Source organism: Anopheles coustani, chromosome 3, assembly GCF_943734705.1.
Source record: "Anopheles coustani chromosome 3, idAnoCousDA_361_x.2, whole genome shotgun sequence".
NCBI lineage: Eukaryota > Metazoa > Arthropoda > Insecta > Diptera > Culicidae > Anopheles > Anopheles coustani.
In genome coordinates this window covers 36,023,949-36,041,352 of record NC_071288.1, presented here as the reverse complement: position 1 = coordinate 36,041,352, position 17,404 = coordinate 36,023,949, and the positions used below count along the sequence as shown (strand labels likewise).

The following is a 17,404-nucleotide window of genomic DNA, read 5'->3' as shown; positions in this document are numbered from 1 at the left end:
CATACAAATCTCTGGCAGTAAATGCTATTTATTGTGCTTTTAAAATCAAATTTATTCAACGGTCGCATTGGATTTTTAAATCGATCCGTAATGCCATTGACATGATATCCTGTACGATGTCGTTGGTACAGCTGCATTTGAACCTTGGAGTGTAAACCGAGCGCTACCCTCATCGACTTGACAATCGTTTGTTTTGGTGTCGGTTTAAAACGCATTGTGCCGCAACGATGGTCGCGGAGACTAAAACGATGGCAAATTCACTGAATTTACGCAGAATGATCTGTGAAACGAACGTACTTTCACGGTCTGATTGTTCGGCAATATTTTCTCAAGGTAAGAGTATGACACAGACAAACCATATTGTACGTAACGTGTGGGAATTTCCGTAGGGTCAACCCAGGTGATAGTTTCCGCCAACGGACCGGCAGAAGTGAAGCTAAGAAATGCCGAGTCGGACAATTCCCATCTTGAGGTGCAGTACCGGTCGAACGCAGGACTTGAGGATATTCAGAACCGTTTGGTCGAGAGCATCATCAAGCGGTCATTCGTCCGGGTGGTGGCCACCTCCGCTTACTCCCATACCGCCGTGTACGTTTACGTGCAGGAAATGACTGACAAAGGCGGGGTAAGTGACGGTCGTGCTTCCTGATAGTATTAAATTTCATTCATAACCATTCCGGCATCCCTTGTTACAGTTACTAGCGTGCGCTATCAATGCCACAAGCTTGGCGCTGATAACTAGCGGCATCGAGCTAAATTTTACAGTTGCTGCTGTGCACTGTATAATGTGTGACGATGGAACGCTGATCCTGGATCCGGACGATAAACAAATAAAGCGAGCGCGCAGTTCGTTTACGTTCGTGTTCGATAGCATCGCCAAAAACACGGTTACCTCGTACGTGCATGGAAGCTTTGCGTTCGAGGAGTACGAGAAGGTCGTCGCCGTGTGCCGAGAGGCAGTAGAGAAGATATTCGATTTCTACAGAAAAGTAACACTGAATATTACAAAGGTTGTCACTGATGATAGTTAATGTTTTGCAAGATATAAAACAATAATTTAAACCATATTTTGTAAAAATATATAACTTTAACAGTACACATGAGGACATTTATTATTAATTTACTTTATTTTCAATAAGATACCTTTTTTTTGCTTTGTATACAATTTTATACTTTATCTACAATTTTATTACAATCATTACACAAATTGTTTCACTGGTTGTTTTTTTTTGTTGTTCTTTTTCTTTTAAATAATAGTATCTCCGACCGCCTTCGTCCGCGTGATTTGTTTCCATACTGACTTGACTGTCGATCAATGTACAGTTCACACTTAAAAATACCTGCACAACGACGACCGTGCCTTTGCCTTTCTACGCTTATACCTATTGTAAGTGTGGGTTCGTGTGCATTTTGGGTCCTCGATCCTATCCATTTGCTGATTACACCAAATCGTGGGCAGAGTGGGGTAGAGTGAGAAACAAACAAAAATACAAAAAGAAAATCTAACCGCACGTGCTACGGCGGGAAACACGTGCCACACGTTTTACAAGCCCACTTTCTCTACTCCCGGAGTGTCTCCCACTGTCTCCAGGCAGGCAATACCTTACGTTGCTTAGTGTTACTCGTTACCGTTTAATTTTTAACTTTCCTTACTTTCTGCATCTATGAGACCAGATTATAATTCGTTTTAGTACGTGTTCTCTCTTTGGTTTCACCACCCTCGCAGGGGAGGGGCGTGGGGGTGTGGAGAAGATATGTAATGAAATTAAAATCGTCTTATGCAGCAGTGCGTGCGTGCTTGCGTGCGTGCGTATACATCGAGTCGTCCACAGATTCGTAGCACACAGTTTCTTTCTCCAGCTCGCTAGTTTCCCTGTTTCTTAAGCGCAACCCGATTCGACCGATCATTAAATGACCCGAGAGGTGCCCCATCGTTTTTTTCTTTATCAATTCCATTCCAGCCTCGCTGCACGGCTGGGCAACGTTGGAACAGATCGGCCTCGGGGAGCACCACCACCAATAGCACAAACTTGACCGTGCGTCCCAAAATCCGACTAAAGTTACGTGACGCTATTATTGCTTTCGATTTGAAAATAGATAGCTTGGAAACAACATCTCTCTAACCCTTTTGCCCACCAGGCGCCTCCATCGGCGTCGGTTTCTTTCTTTTTCTTATTTACTGTAGAGTTTGTTTTTCATATACACTGCGCCGATTTTCACATTTTGCAGCCGATTGTTCGAAACATTTATACCCTCAAGCCGGTGATAGTAGGTTGTTTGGGAGTGGTGTAGGGGGTAGATGGGTGTAATTTTAATCCTGCTTTCACTTATCGTTTTATTGCACCGTAAACGTTAGTCCTTTGCACCAAGCGTAACCATGGTTACAGCGAGCGTACGATTTTTCTCGTACTCAAATTTATACAGTTTGTAACAATCTCTTCTTTGGGGGTGTTTTTTTTAAAGATACTGCACCCATTCACCGATACCTAATCGTTACGATTGTTTAACTCACGAAGTATGCACATTTAAAACACAGCGATGTAAAGTTTGTGATAAAAGCGACAGATTGTGTGAGTGGTTTTGGATTGATACGGCTTACCGATCGGTTCAGCTCCATGGAGTTTGATGTTATTACGTTTTTACAACTTCACTAACGAGTGTGTGTGTATGTGTTTTTTTTAAATTCTCCAATACCCTCTGATGTGCTTATTAATGTGCATCCCTGCAAGCGTAAAAAGAGACCAATTTGTTTTAAATATACCTTTTTCCCTTTAAGGATTCCTTGTTTTCCATTTCGTCACATTGCTGTTCACACCAGAACCGGGGGAGTTTGTCCCGGAGTCTGGATTTTCGTATACATTGAATAAGGCGGCTAATGGATTTGCGACTCCACCTGTGTGGTGGTGGGCGTTTGTAATAGCTTGATTAAAAGGTAGTCTATCAAAAGAAAACTGCAGCAAAACAAGCACCCTCAGTAGTAAACTGTGGGAGTTTTCCGGTCGCAGGTCGTGATCACTGATCGCTTCATTCCGGTTTGCATTTTTTGTTTCCTCTTTTTTTTTCTTTTTCAGCCAGGGAATTGAATGATGGTTCTGGTTGGGATTTGCTTTTGTATCGTTAATTTAGTGTTATAGACTTTCTAGATTGCTCGTTTTGTGCATTTACTTTACTGGGTTTGTTCGGTGCGAATTTGTTCCTTAGTAGATTCCAGTCAATCCTAACCCTCGTTCCACGATCCTCCCTACGAGGATCGCATATCTTCTATTACATTTGTATATATATAATATACATACATATATCTATGTATACTTTTTTAGCAATAAATTCTTAACTTCCCATGTACAAAAAAAGCCAATCGTTACGCGAATTCGTATACTTCGATTACTGTGCGTCATCGTATGTGAACTATCACCCATGATACCGTTCCGTGTACTTGTGTGCGTCTGTGTGTATGTGTGTGTGTGTGTGACAGTGTGTAGGTGTTTTTTTCGAGCTCGATCGATTTATCATTGTTTTAGGTGGCTATGTTAATTTTGCAACTCTTGATAATCTTTTGAGACTGAAAATAAGCATTACTGTATATTTTACAATTCATAAATTAAACAAAGAATAACAGTTATAAAATAACAACAACACGTTATAAAAATTGGTCAAACTAAATGGAATTTTGTCATTGAAAGTAAATTTCCGGACCATTAATGTTTTTTTATTATAAACAAATAAAAATTGCCCATTGTGGTCGATACGGTCCATGGTTGCGTAGTTGAACTTGTTTCAAAATTAGATAATCTATAAATAATATTTAATATGAGATCTTGATTCAAATATGTAAATAATACCAAAGAAAAATTCGAAAGATTTTCCACCAGCATGCAGTAAGCACGTGCGTGCAAAAATGTTGCATGGACTATCCGTATCTCGTACCATAACCGGTTCGTTTAAAATTGATCGTTAAATGGCTGCGTCCGTACGTTCAAGAAAACCGGTAACTTTAGCTCATCGAACCGGTTAATCGGAACACATTTTACGAAACGTACCGCGAACAATGCGATTTGATCCAATTCAAAGCAGGTGAAAATATGATTGAAACGTAAATATAAACCAGAAAATCAAACAACAAACAAGGTGGAAGTAAAACGAATAGAAAAAGAATTCTAAAAATATATAAATAAAATCGGAAAAAAATTAAAACAAACGAACGAAAGAAGCATTTTTCAGCGATTGTGTTCGATATATTTCTTCCTGTTTTTTCCTGTTTGCTCGCATAGCGTTACCCCCTTTTTGCTAGCTTTACGTTTTCTTCTCCTTCAGCCTAACTGATGCGACATTCACTCTTAAACCGTACGCCCTCGTAACATGCATCCTTTTGTTTTCTATTTCGTTTCCTTCGCATTCTAAACTTTTCCAAACGTGCTCCGTATGCTTCGTCCCTTCCTTTGATATTTACAGCTCAACCTATAACGGATTTTATACAGCTGATAGCATTTGCACGGTTCGGGTTTTCACTGTGTCGTTGTTTAACTACTTGATTTTAATGTTAATTTTAACGATCGCTTTCTTTCTGCTGAGTACTTCACTGTGTTCCACTAAACACGTTCAGTCGAAAACACTGAACGCTTGCCTAGTGTGGTTTGCTATAGTGGGGAGCGCGGCTGAAGGATGATAGTACGGTGAAACAAACTCTCAACGCAACGAAAATTGAAACTAAAATAGCAATAAAAATAATAATATAATTAAACTAAAACTTTGCCTGTGGTTTGGTTGGCCTTAAGCAATTATTACACGACAATTACAGAGAAAGTAGCAATTTTACAGCTAAAACTACATCTAAAACGGACGCACCGGGAAGCGGAGACAGGTGGTAGCGGATTTGGGCTGTATTTTACTTCTTCTTTCGCTCTCTCTCTTTCTCCATCTTTCCTTCACTGTTCAGAAGTAAAAGGAAGTCTCCAGATTGGTGCGTATATTGCATTGATTGTTCCTATTATTAGTTATCATTACGTTCATTCTGTGTAACTATAATAACTTTCGTATTTTCGAGTTCCTTGTGTTGCAGTGTTTTGCTCTCTAGTTCCTTTTTTTTAATTTTTTGTTGCTCAAAAACGAGGTTGTCCAGAAATCTCCTCTCCTAAATGACCTCACTTAACTAAATGCTGTAGGTGCAATGTAACAAAAACAATTATGAGACACGAAGGATGAACATCGGAAACTAAAACGAGTTACAGCTTGCCCTCACACCTAGGAAACTTCCTTCCTTTCCCTAACAGCTCAGGACTTTCTGTTTTTAATTTGTTACATATTGGTACCAACTTATTGGTTTGATTTCCCTATCCCGTTTCCCACCGCTCCACGGTCCGTTTGTTCCGCGCGTGTTCCGTATTGTGAATTTAATATAAATCGTACTTACATAGTGTGTATGTGTGGTTGTGTGTATGTGTTTTTTTGTGGATGTGTATGTGGTTTCTTACATGCCTTATCTCACTAACGTTAACGAAAGGATACCATTCATAATCTCGTGTCGTTTTACATGATTTTGTTTGTTTGTTTTCTTTTGTTATCGTTAATTAAATTCGTTGAAGTCTGGTGATTTGCAGAATGCCTCTAACATTTAGCGCTGTTCTTCTTTTTGTTCGCTTTTTTCCGTATATCCCTTGCACGTGCATTTTTTTTCCGTGTTCCTGCCTTGCATACTATTTTTACATTATGCTCAATATCCAACAGCTTAATTTTTTTGCTTCTGGAAAAGAGACAAACAAGGTTTTACCTAACCATTCTGCAACCATTCATATTCTGCTCAACAATTGAGACGCACCGTTCCCTCACCATCGAGAATGGTGTCGTTTTTGTTTTTCGCAAAGAAACGGGCCGGGGCCGAAAAAGAGGTGCCGGGAAAGGCATTGGGATTGCTGGAGAGAATTCTCGCTTTTTCCATTCCGTTTGGTTTATTGCTTGTTGTTTGTTTTTTCCCTTTTCATTTGTTGTGGCCATTTTATCTGATTTTCCCCTCCCGAAAAGGAGCCCACCTGCGCTTTTCTTCCATTTGCAGCTCCTCAATTTCCCCTGCTTTCCCCGCTCCTTTTCCGCCCGGCCTACTACGCGCTAGTCCTTAAGAAATGCTTACCCCGACAAAGCCATCGCTGCGCTAGCGCCACACGCGTTTGGCGGCGATTTTGGTTTGGGTGAGATGATGGTCGTAATAATATTGGTAGTAGCAGTTAATTGTAGTTTGTAGTGTACGGGTACGCAATGGCCGTAACCACCCCCTTCCCCACTCCATCGGTGGGGGGGATGTGTGTGTGTGTATCTGTTTTGCGGTGGTAAGGAAAGATTAGCGTGTGTGCACTATGCGTGATCAATATGCCACTATACTTGTTGCTTCCACTCCGTTTTCCTCTGCTGGTAACATCAATGTTATGAATCCTTTCTGCTGTGTGTGCTGATTTTTCTTCTTTTCTACACTGGATCTTCGCTACCCACAACTTTCGCCCTTTGCATATCTCGTGTACAATGTTGGTTTTGCTTCCTTGTGTTGGTCTGTGCGTGGGATGTACTTTATTTACAGTTGCCAGTGGTGATTGGAAAGCCACCTCTATGCGAGTGGTTTGTATACCGTGATTTGTTTCCATTAAACCGAAACCCCTCGGTCGGTTTTGGAGTTTTTCTTCAACTCAACTATTTTACCTCCATTTTGTGGATTTTCCACAATGATTTGTATCGCTTACTCTGTCCGATCACATGTGTTCGCACGCGTTCCGTTGAGTGTATTTTGCTTTCCGACATTTTCCTCCTAAGCCCGTTCTTTCCTACCCTGCCACCGCTGAGAGTCGTACTGTTTTTGTTTACGAATAATTCTAACACAATGTTTTCCTAATGGTGTAGTACAAATTAAATATCGCAATCCACCGGCAACGTTTGCTCCAGCTCGGGAAGCTGGCCTCGAGGAAACCGGGTGACAATGTACAATAGCTGCGCACGGGGAGGATCGTAAGTCGAGTCTCTCCTCGGTTCTCAAACGCTGCTGCTTTCCCATCCGATCCGGCGTCCACGTTCCCTTGCGACGGTGAAGATGGTGTGAGATGGTGGACGAGAAACGGGGTCGGTTTGATTTGCATAACCGAACATCGACGGCCGATGCAATTTTCCACTGCATGCATACACTTTCGTCGTCGTCGGAGAAGTTACGTATGTCAGGTTGGATTACGGCATATACTAATTTGTCCGCTGTGCAGTATCCTCGAACCTCGGTTTCCTTGGAGATCTTCACCACTCTCTGTCTCTCTCTCTCTCTCACATTGCTCGTCGTCGAGATCGTTCGGTTTCTTCCTTTCGCTTGATGTTGGAGGTGAAGTCTGTTCCACATTGCATCGAAACCTGGCCGACATCCTTGAACCGAGCAAGGATTGACGGGTGAAGGTTGGGTTGCACACTCCTCCGGTTTTGTTTTCCATCCCGTTATGTGCAGTTTTCAACGAGCAACGTTGCTGTTCCGTACGTTTTTCCTCCCCCTTATTTGGTTACTTCAAATGGCCACGATTTCACTAACGCCTGTACAGCAAACCACCTTTCCTCTCTTCTTTTTTTGTTTTTCATTTGTTTGATGATCTTCCCGCCCGACCACAGCCACTACGCCATCGACGCCGCCGTGCGAGCGTCTGCTGACGTAAATGCATTTTCCACTTACACGGACACGTTGAAGCGAAGGAACGTCCACTAGAAAAAGAAGTGGAAAATTGTATTAAATGTGATTGCATCGGGGCAATGGAACCGTATGTTGCGTTTACTTACCTCTCCCTGGAAGTCCCTTCTCGGTTCGGCCAAGCGTAAATCCTCCGGAACGTCCGAAGGACTCACTGCGAGGACTCGGGTTTGGTTTGTGACCGTCAAGCTGGCGAACCGGGCCTTGGTTCCTCTCGGGTGGCCACAGATCATGCTGCTGCTGCTGCTGCTGTGGGTGGTGTTGGTGGTGGTGTTGGTGATGATGGTTTGTTTGCTGCGGAGTCCGCTTAGAGATGGTGCGGGTAGTACTCGGCCGGCGGGTAGTGGTAGCCCTGGTGGAAGGCCGGATCGCCCGGCGCCCGGTGCATCATCTGGGCCTGGCCGTCCATCATGTAGCTCATCGCGTCCGGATAGCCGGCCGACGGGCCCGGATGCGTGTACACTGAAATCGGAGAATATACTGGTCAAGCGAAAAAAAAAGAGAGGAGGAAAAGAAGAAAGAACGAGCGTTCAGTTAACTTCAACAGTACAAACTGACTAGCGGATGAGTGAGGGGGGGAAGGTGTGAGGGGATGGAATTGACTCATTAAACACTCTACCGGGATATGGGGATGCGAGGGTTAGTCGGCGGGAAGGGCTGAGGTGTTCTAAATCTAATTTCTACGAGGATCACAAACGCCACCATAATCATCATTATCTAGCGAACTTCTCTTGTGTTTCGAGTCCGAAGACGATACCGTAAGCCATGCCTTTCGCACACACACACACACATTCTGAGGTGTCTGAAACGTGGTGTAGGACCTTATCCACGGCCACATTAGCATTCATTAGGCGAACCGTTCGAAGTCGAAGTCGTTAGCATCGGATTTCGGAACCGGGATTGGGTTTTGTATCTGGAGCGGCGATGCCACAATAAAGTGGAGCAATCGATCTGTTTGCGAGCTTTTCCGCCGAGAGTTTTTTATTTACAGTCCCATTTAGAAAATCCTTCGAATCTATCAGCAGAAAATGGTCGCAAACGGAACGGATATCTTGATTGATCTTGGCTTCTTTAGAGCTTGGGAAAAACGGATAGCAAAAACAACGAAATTGAAACATCGGTTGCTACGATGCGTGTTTTTTTCGACATTATTGGAAAGCTAAGGAAAATTTTTCTCTTCCGCAAGAGTTCTAGCCCGAGATTGAATAATGGCGTTCGCCCCCGGTCGGAAGGAATTTTCCTTAATTACTTTTCAAACGCGACAATGGCAAGCGCAAACGAACCGAAATAGGCGAACAGCAAAAATACTACATGAAAATGAAACTGTGCAGGCACAAATCTCGATTGATCCCCTTTTTTTCCTTCTCCCGCCCGGGGTAGAACGGCGCACGCCGACTGACTCGGCACTTCGGTGATTGTGTGTTCCATTTCTCATTCAAATTGCGCTCGTCGGGCTCATTTCGGGATCATTGTCACATTAATTTTACTCCTCGGATGCAATTTACCGAGACGCGCGCGCGGGATAGATTTTCCATTTCACATTATCCTACCGCCGGGTTCGAAGGGGCTTTGGGAAGGAGATCACCTCGCCCCTGGGGGGAGGTCTCGGGAGATATTGTCTATTGGTGCTCATGAATAATGAAGCGTCTCCCCGGAACGGTAATTAAGCACCGAAGGCGGTTATGATAATAATACAGGCGCATAGGCCGAGGATGGATTAGGATGTTGTACCATTCTGGGCAGGGGAGGGAGGAAGGTGGGGAGGGTATTGGATGTTATTTTTCCGGTTAAAGCTGCTTGTGTCGCTGCCATTGGCGTCAGCTGCCTACCTTCTGACTGGTAGATTATGGAGTGGGTTAAATGTTTGGAAAATGGGGTTTATTTGGATCGATAAGTTTTTGAGCTATTATGATTTAAGTACTTTTGGTTGCCAATTTTCATATTAGAATTAGAACATATTTAGTTCCCTGAAAATTTAACATTTTACTCGCTTGCACTTGGCTAATTTTGACAAAGTATGAAGCAAATGTTTTAAAATAAAAATCATGTTACTTGTGCTATGAAGATATGTTTCATTCGTATTGAAAAATATAACATGAGATGAAGTATTTCATTTCCCAAAATCGCTTTGTAGCATTAAAATTTGCTAAATTTTCTTATCAAAAATTACACGTATTGCAAACTGATCAATATTTAATCAGTACTGACAAAGAAGTTTTTCTATTTGAAGTCAAAGGACCAAAACATGAAAATATGAAAGTTGAATTTCCTTCAATTTGCCAAGGTAACATTCGTCGTAGAAATTCATAACACTATGTATATATTTGCCCGTTTCATAAAAATAAAATTTCCTGTAAACAGCAGGTTACACAATGAAATAAATGTACCTTTAGTACGGAAACATTTTAAACCGTTGCGTTGTGATCCTTGTTTGACGTATTTTCATGATTATGCCGACCAAAGAGCCAAGCAAGAATCTGCTCTCTGGTCCGCTTTTCATTACTTTAAAAGCAAAGTCATATATTGTCTAAAAATGTCCGTTTTCCCAAGTGAAAAAGTGAGTATATCGATGTGTTTTTGTAATTTCTAAATTAGTTAAAAAAATTAAAGGTAATAACAAATTAGCATTGAAAAAGGCCAACCAAGAAGATTATGAAATAGAATAATAACAGAGCATATAAAAATTCTATGATTGGCAGTGTTAGTATTCCTACAGAGTAGAATAATTGTTCAGCTACGCACTTTGACTAATTCCACGCCGATCGTTATCGATATGGGTTACATTTAAAAAGTCTACATCCTCAAATCTCGATACATTTCGGTAGCGAGCGAAAGAAATGAAATGTATCCCCATTTGATTGAGTCTACGGGCGGGAAGATAAAAACGTAGCGCTACTCGCAGCAAACACAGTAAGTACAGTACACATTAACAACCATTAGCTACGCTACGAAGGATAAGGACAAAAGCGGGCCGCTCGCCCCGCGCGATAAGGAGTTTTTCCCCCATTTTCCCTCCCCGAATACTAACCTGCTCGGTTGGACTGATCTATCATTGGTTGCACTATTCTGCGCCGCGCGTTGATAAACCTGCGAAGACGGAGAAGAAGAGAAAAATGAGTGGAAAAGATGGTTGAAGCCGCTGCAAAGGATAAGACTGGCGAACAAAACAACCCCTCGCTACCCCGCTTCCCACCGTGCGATCGGGCAAGGGCCCGCAGGACACGACGTCGAACGTGCGCGCAAGGATTCGGAAAATGGAACAAACACATTAATCAAGTGAAGTGAAATGATTAGAGTTGAACCCGACGTTGCGGGAGAGGATGAAGGATATCTGTGCCCGTGTTTTTCCGAGTTTTCCCCCCCCCCCCCGACCGTTGTGCCTCGCGGTGCTTGTTGTGGGGTGGGAGGAGGTGATAAAACATTCAAACGGCGAAAACTGTGACATTCGTGTTGTCGTCGTCGTAGTCGTAGCCGACTTTTCCGAAGCGCGCCGCCAGAACCGGTTGTTTTCTCGACCGTATCCGTCACACTGTTTTCCACGGTGGGGAATGGGGTCGGGACGGAAAAGCGCGTTTCGGTGGGGAAAGGCAGCAGCCATCCTCCGAACCGAACGGACGGACGGATGGTCGTACTGATAAAAATCTGTAATTTCCAACCCAAAAATTTCCCGAAAAGAGATTACTTCCGCCGCCATGCCATGCCGTTTCCCGGGGGCCGATTGGGAGAAGCGTCTTCAAGCGCGCGCGGACGAGGACGGGCCTGCCGCGGAAAGAATTCCATCCCGAATTACACATCCTTGCCAGCGGTGGTGGTGGTGTTGGTGGCACTATCGGATGGGCCAGATCAGCGAGAAACGTGCCGTCAGCCCAGAAGGATTTTTCGGTTCGCCCGAAAAGGGAAAACCCGAAGCGATTCGGATTGGATTGCACAGTTTATTTGATTTATGGAAATTAAACAATAATAAATCACCTCATCTAGTGATTGTGAAAGTTTGGCCTCCGGTCGCCCTTCCGTTTTTCCCCCTCCCCTCACCGTAGGTTGCCGGTCGGAGATGCCGACGTTTGGCATTCCCTCCCGGCTTTTCCCCGACTGTGTGCCCCGTCCGTGTGGTGCCGCCGCTTTTCCGGCGGTGGTTTGGCCCGCTACTCGGACGGAAGGGGGACCGACAATGGGAAGCTCGGACCGGAACCGACAAAGCGGTAGGGGGAGGCCAGGATTCCATTTTTGTTTAGATATTTGTTTGTGCATAGTCGTAAGTTAAACATGAAAATTGCTTTTCATCCGCATCGAAGGGTGACAGGCCGAAGTGAAACAAGAAAGCAAAGAAGAGAAAAAGAAAGGGAAACCTCGGAGTGGTCGACGGCGCGAGCAGGATCAAGAAAACGAGGAGGCAGCAAAAAAAGGAAACTCGAACAGCAAACACACATGATCCAGCCTGGCAAGTAGAAAGGACATCGTTCCCACCCAGAAGAAAGTGGAATAAGGCATGAATTTGGAATGACCCAGTGTGTGTATATTCCTGCCATCGAACGATAGCACGGCGAGGGTCCGTTTGGGGAGAGATTAGTTCCGGGATCGCCGGGACATGAATAGGAAATGTTTATTTTCCTCCGGCCTGTTTCCTGCGGTGCCACCGCGCTCGCATGGCAGGAAAGAGTTAAGCCGAAATAGGACAGGCTATTAGAGTGTGATCCGGGCTGCCAAACGGAGCGGAGACCGTTCGGAACGGGGGTTTTCCTACGGAGCAATACATTTATGAATGAATCCCCGTGCGGACCCGCATTCAGTTTATCATTTTTATGACACCACCGACCGATATTGACATGTTCATCAAAGTTTGACCCAACGGACTCTTGCCGGCATAATGTAAGGGATGTGGTTCTTGTTACGAAACTTTCAGCAACTTTAGACAAGAACAATGCCTAGCGCGGCTATAACTTCTATCTTTCGATTCATAAAGTAAATGTTTTAAACTTCATTTGCAAAACCAAAGTTTAGATCTCATTACATTGATGCCCCAAAAAGTGTGAGTTTAATTTTTGTTGAGTACATTCCGTATGATTTTCTACATATTATGGAAATACAGCACAAACAATTCTAAAGATTTTTAATGAAAGCTTAGTGCAAAAGATAAATTATTTGAACCATAGTAAGAACAATCGTAAAACATTGCATTACGGTGAAATACTTAATTTTTTGCTTCGTGAAGAACAAGCTCGCAAGTTTCTCAAAATAACGCGATAGAAAAGTTACATTTGCGCTTCTGTTTTAGGCAAAGAAAAAAGTTCATCAAATGTAAACTTGTCAAAGAAGTAAAATGACTAGTACCTAGTAAATGGGTGACAACTGTGAGACAAAGTACATATTCTATTGTATTGTATTCTATTATAAATACTTAATATGGTGTAAATTTGTTATCCTAAATGGAAAGATTATACCATATTATCAAAAGCCCTTTCGCGTTTCATGTAAGCTTCGTTTGTGGTTGTGCTATTATAGAAGGCTTCAACTTGTTCGGTTATCCCACTTCTTTAGGTTATACCCATTTTAATCTTTGTGTACTTGTTGTACTTGTTGTACTTGAGGATTGTTGGTTTTCACAAATTTTAATGAAAAATATACAACTGTCTTAAGCACGATGATTTAATTCTTAACACTTCCAGGGAAATAATCGAGAATGCTTGAGATTTCATCTGATATGCGTCAAATACATCGCGTATCTACATATTAAATCATTTTTACATTTATGTTTTAAATATTGACATAAATCATAAGCTATTACCATTATTTATCAACTCTAGTGTTCAATAATTGTAAAAGTTGTGTAAGAGTAACTAGCAAAACTCTTTTTAAAGGGGTTTTCCTCAAAAGTTCCATGTCGACCACCAAGGATTGGTCAAAAGGAATACACACCTGTGCCCTGTGGTGTGAACAGTGTCTCAACATCCTGCTCAACTTCATCCCTGTCGTTACTGGGGTCTTTTCCAAGCACGTGCAACCCCTTCACGGAGTGTCAAACGGTCGAGCGTCTGTAGTGTGCGACACATTTTACCTGTCAAATTTTCCACGCCCGCTCGACATTCGTGTTAGTTCCTTCGTTGAAGTACACAAAAACCAACGACCAGGTTGGTCGGCCGGTACGGAAAGTCTATGAGGAGGATCAAACACCCCTTAGGGGAACTGTGCAGTGCCGCTCAAGTAGCTTTGATTACGCTAATCAAACACACGAAGGAACATATGCGAGATTTTCGAGAGTGAAATGGGTCCACGGGAAGGACTTGCGCTTTCGTTAGGGGGAAAAAAGGGGGAAAGCCTCCGGGAGCCAGCAGAGGCCTGGCACAATTGAACAATTAAACATTCGCACCATCGGCGTACGAGGACCGGGTTTACCGAAAATCCGGCTCCGGAAAGCGCTACCTTTCTGCCGGCTCACGAAAATGTGAGTGCGGTTAGTGCGTTCCCGTCCGTTTTTGGTTCGTTCGTTTGTGCGTTGGGTTTGTGTGTCCTTTCGGGAGAAGGATGAGGAAGGTAAACAACAAATTTGCCTGCCAGCAAACCAAAGGTTCCCTAGCCCTTAACCCTTGCTGCTACCGGTTCGGTGTACAGTTTCCCAGTCTATTAATTTCCCAAAACCCCCACCGGAAAACCCCAGGGATTCTCTGGAGCTGCGCATTTCCGGCACGATCGTGTGCTGCACACACCGAGAAAAGGGGTTTAGATGACGCTCGCCGGGTGGGCCTCGTGGGCCCCGGAAAAACACTTACCAGTTATTAACTTGCAATATCGTCAGTCCCGTGTCTTGTGCTAGCTGCTTTTTCTGGTCCTCCGATGGGTAGGGATGCTGCGAAAAAATAGGGGGAAAAATGGGAAAGAAAAACAAATCAGTTTCAAAGCTAGAAGTGTGTGAGCACACACAGGCAGAGGTAATATGTGTGTGTGGGTTGCTTTACCAACGACCAACAATTCAAGTGCCACTTTTCGGCCACGCCGGTATTTATTGAACCCACATCGGTTCGGGGAAAAAGGCGAAAAGTGCTCCGGTAAGCTGGTGCCAAAATTAGCCCCCGATGGGACGACGGAAAGGAGATCGCTTTTTCGATTGTTTGTTAATTAAAATCTGAGGGCCTGTTTGGGCGTGTGTTAGACACGAGCCGTCGGCTGGATCCGGCTGTTGGTTTGGAAAGGAAGGTTTTCGTAGGAAGGTGCTCAAGCGAGCGCTTGAGTAGGATGTGGTTTCGGGTCGGTTTCGTATTGAAGATCATTTGAATTACAATTGTTTCATCACTTTCGATAGTGCTATTGCAGAAATTACCACTTTAATTCCTTTTTAAATGCTTTGCAAGACCTTTGGCTTAGCAAATTTACTCTGCCAATCGTCCATGTTTAAAGAATAATCGAAATGTAGAAAGTTTTTCGAAATGAAGTGATGGCTGCTGGGGGCATTATTGTACCGACGTTGTTAAATCGTGTTTGAATGGTTCGATAAACCTATTTCGCATGTTTCGTCTGGCGCAATGTTTACAACGACACAACATTTTATTTTAAATATAACGTAGTGTAATGCTAATTGTAAGGAAGAAGAAAAAACTAAGGTTGAACACTGTATATTTTAGACCATCGAAAATATTATAGTTAACAGAGAATGTTTTAAAAATGTTTCAAAATCTCTGTTTAACAATCTGTTCACAATAAGTTAATATTGTGCGGATAGAATGAAATGTTTTAGTTTGCTTACATTTTGTATTGAGTAATTTATGTTTCCTAAAATGTTTTTATAGAAGCTTTTATAGAAGGTAATCAAAGTTTATTAAACTGTTTCCGTCGAGAATTGTTATTCAACTATCGTATTCAAAGACGATGCTGTAGGGTATTTTATACATTTTGTACATGCCAAAAACATTTATGGTAAACTAAAAAAGATATAATGGGAACATTTTCAAAACTATCTAAAACCAAACAAATCAAATCATGTTGATTTACCAAGAAGCTTTTTGCTAATTCTAAGATCAAAAATTAAAGTAGGAGTAATTTTCGAATCAAACGATTCATGTTTATCGGTCATTTGACTCTTTTGGCTTGAATTATAGATTGCTGAAATAATGTGTGACGTTTTATTTCAATGTAGCCCATTCTAAAATGTTCCGATTTCTAATCTATAACATTTTGAAACGAGTAATTTAGCGAGAGTAACATTTATTTAAAAGCCTAATAAAATTAATTAATCCTCAGTTCTAACTGAACAAAAATTGTTGAGGTTTTGTTACAAACGAAAAGTATTTTCTTTTTTATTGGAAATGAAAAAAAAGTCCAACAATGGCGTGAAAGTTCAACCAATCGTTTCGATGGTGATGGTTCAATTAATAAATTTCCTTCGCTTTTTCTTTCAAACAGTGACATAATTTGGCGGACAGATTTTTCGTGCAATGTAAGTGTCGAACAAGCGCACCCCCAAATACACGGAGGTAGGACAAAAAAAAACAGCACAACAACCCCACGCTTTTGAGGTCGTTGAAACCAAAGATCCCGCCGGTGGAAGCGCCAACCTGACCCTCGTAACAACGACCGGGCCCCAAAAGCCAGCCCCGCGCCACCAGCGGTGCTGCATTGAAATGTAAAACAAAACCCCAGAAAAAGGCGTACATCCAGTAACGTGCCGGCAGTCGTCACCCACCCAACGGCCCCTCCGCCGAATCTTGCCCCGCTGGCCCCCCCCCGGTCGGATGCATCGAGATGGTTCGCACGAAGTCAAATTTTGTGATTTTATTATTTGGTTTGCCGGCGTGCAGTTTGGTGCATACAAGCTTACAAGCAGATCCGGGAAGGGAACCTCCCGGGCCAGGTGGGAGGCAGTGTGCGAGGGGGGGGGGGGGGGGGGGGGTTCCCGAGGGACTGTCGCCCGCTGGAGGGGAACACCAGCGGAAAAATTATCTTATCCTTCCACGTGAATGTCAATACGGACTGACAAATATTTTTAGACATTTATATTTATGTAATGCAAATTATTGCCCATGTATATGCATATAAAATACGAAAAATGCTCTTAAATCAGCCCTTGCTCCGCACCTCCCCCGGGGCCGGGCGTCCGATGCGGCGGGCCCAAGATGGTGCCTCCGGATCCTTCGAATGCACCACCGTGCGATGATCGTCGCGTAGAACGCGTACTGCGAACGTTCGAAAAAGCTACGCGTCCGCCTCGGGAGGATGGTCATTGATATTCCACGGCGGAATGCATAAAACCCGCCCGGCCCGGGCCCCGGTGGACGGTTCCAAACGAGACGTGCTTCTTCTTCTTCTTCTTCATGTTCCTGCACCGTTTGCTCGGTTGCCTGTTTTTGCAACCGGATCAGGAGCAAAACGGTGCCCGTCCCCCCCACCTGTCCCCACTCCCGTTGATCCGTTGAGCTGGGATGGCTTTGGGACGCCGGTTTTGCATTTTTTTTCGCTTCGCTTTGTGCTTTTTGGTCCGCGAGATCGTTTAACCGTTCGCGAACGCAAGAAACCTTCGAGGCCATCCAAGGTTGAGGAACCGATGGGGCCTCACGAGGCAAGTCCTAAGAGAGTACCGTATTACTACGCTATTAGGTGGCGCGCTTTTCGATGGGGGGGAGGGCGAGGAGGGGAAGGAGGAGAGGGAGTGGATGAGCAGAGGGGTGATTGTGTACTTGCCAGTTGTACGCAACACGCCACGAGTGCAGCTTCTTAATGCAA

The 17,404-nt window shown here is 43.5% G+C and overlaps 2 protein-coding genes across 2 annotated transcripts in view; one reads left to right on the top strand and one right to left on the bottom strand.

Annotated features, from left to right (window-relative positions):
• Window positions 1-203: 203 nt before the first annotated feature.
• LOC131258896 (exosome complex component RRP46) lies at window positions 204-1,075 on the top strand. Its single transcript, XM_058260290.1, has 3 exons — window positions 204-333; window positions 390-625; window positions 696-1,075. Exons 1-3 carry the CDS (start codon window positions 228-230, stop codon window positions 1,029-1,031), a joined length of 678 nt encoding a protein of 225 aa, XP_058116273.1. The 5' UTR covers window positions 204-227; the 3' UTR covers window positions 1,032-1,075.
• A 6,928-nt stretch (window positions 1,076-8,003) lies between these two features.
• Window positions 8,004-17,404, bottom strand: part of LOC131260389 (homeobox protein homothorax) — a 151,103-nt gene continuing 141,702 nt past the window's right edge. The window contains exons 9-11 of the mRNA XM_058262092.1: window positions 14,461-14,537; window positions 10,725-10,783; window positions 8,004-8,158 (exon numbers count right to left, since the gene is read on the bottom strand). Coding sequence (XP_058118075.1) covers window positions 8,004-8,158; window positions 10,725-10,783; window positions 14,461-14,537 — 291 coding nt within the window. The remainder of the gene's footprint in view (window positions 8,159-10,724; window positions 10,784-14,460; window positions 14,538-17,404) is intronic.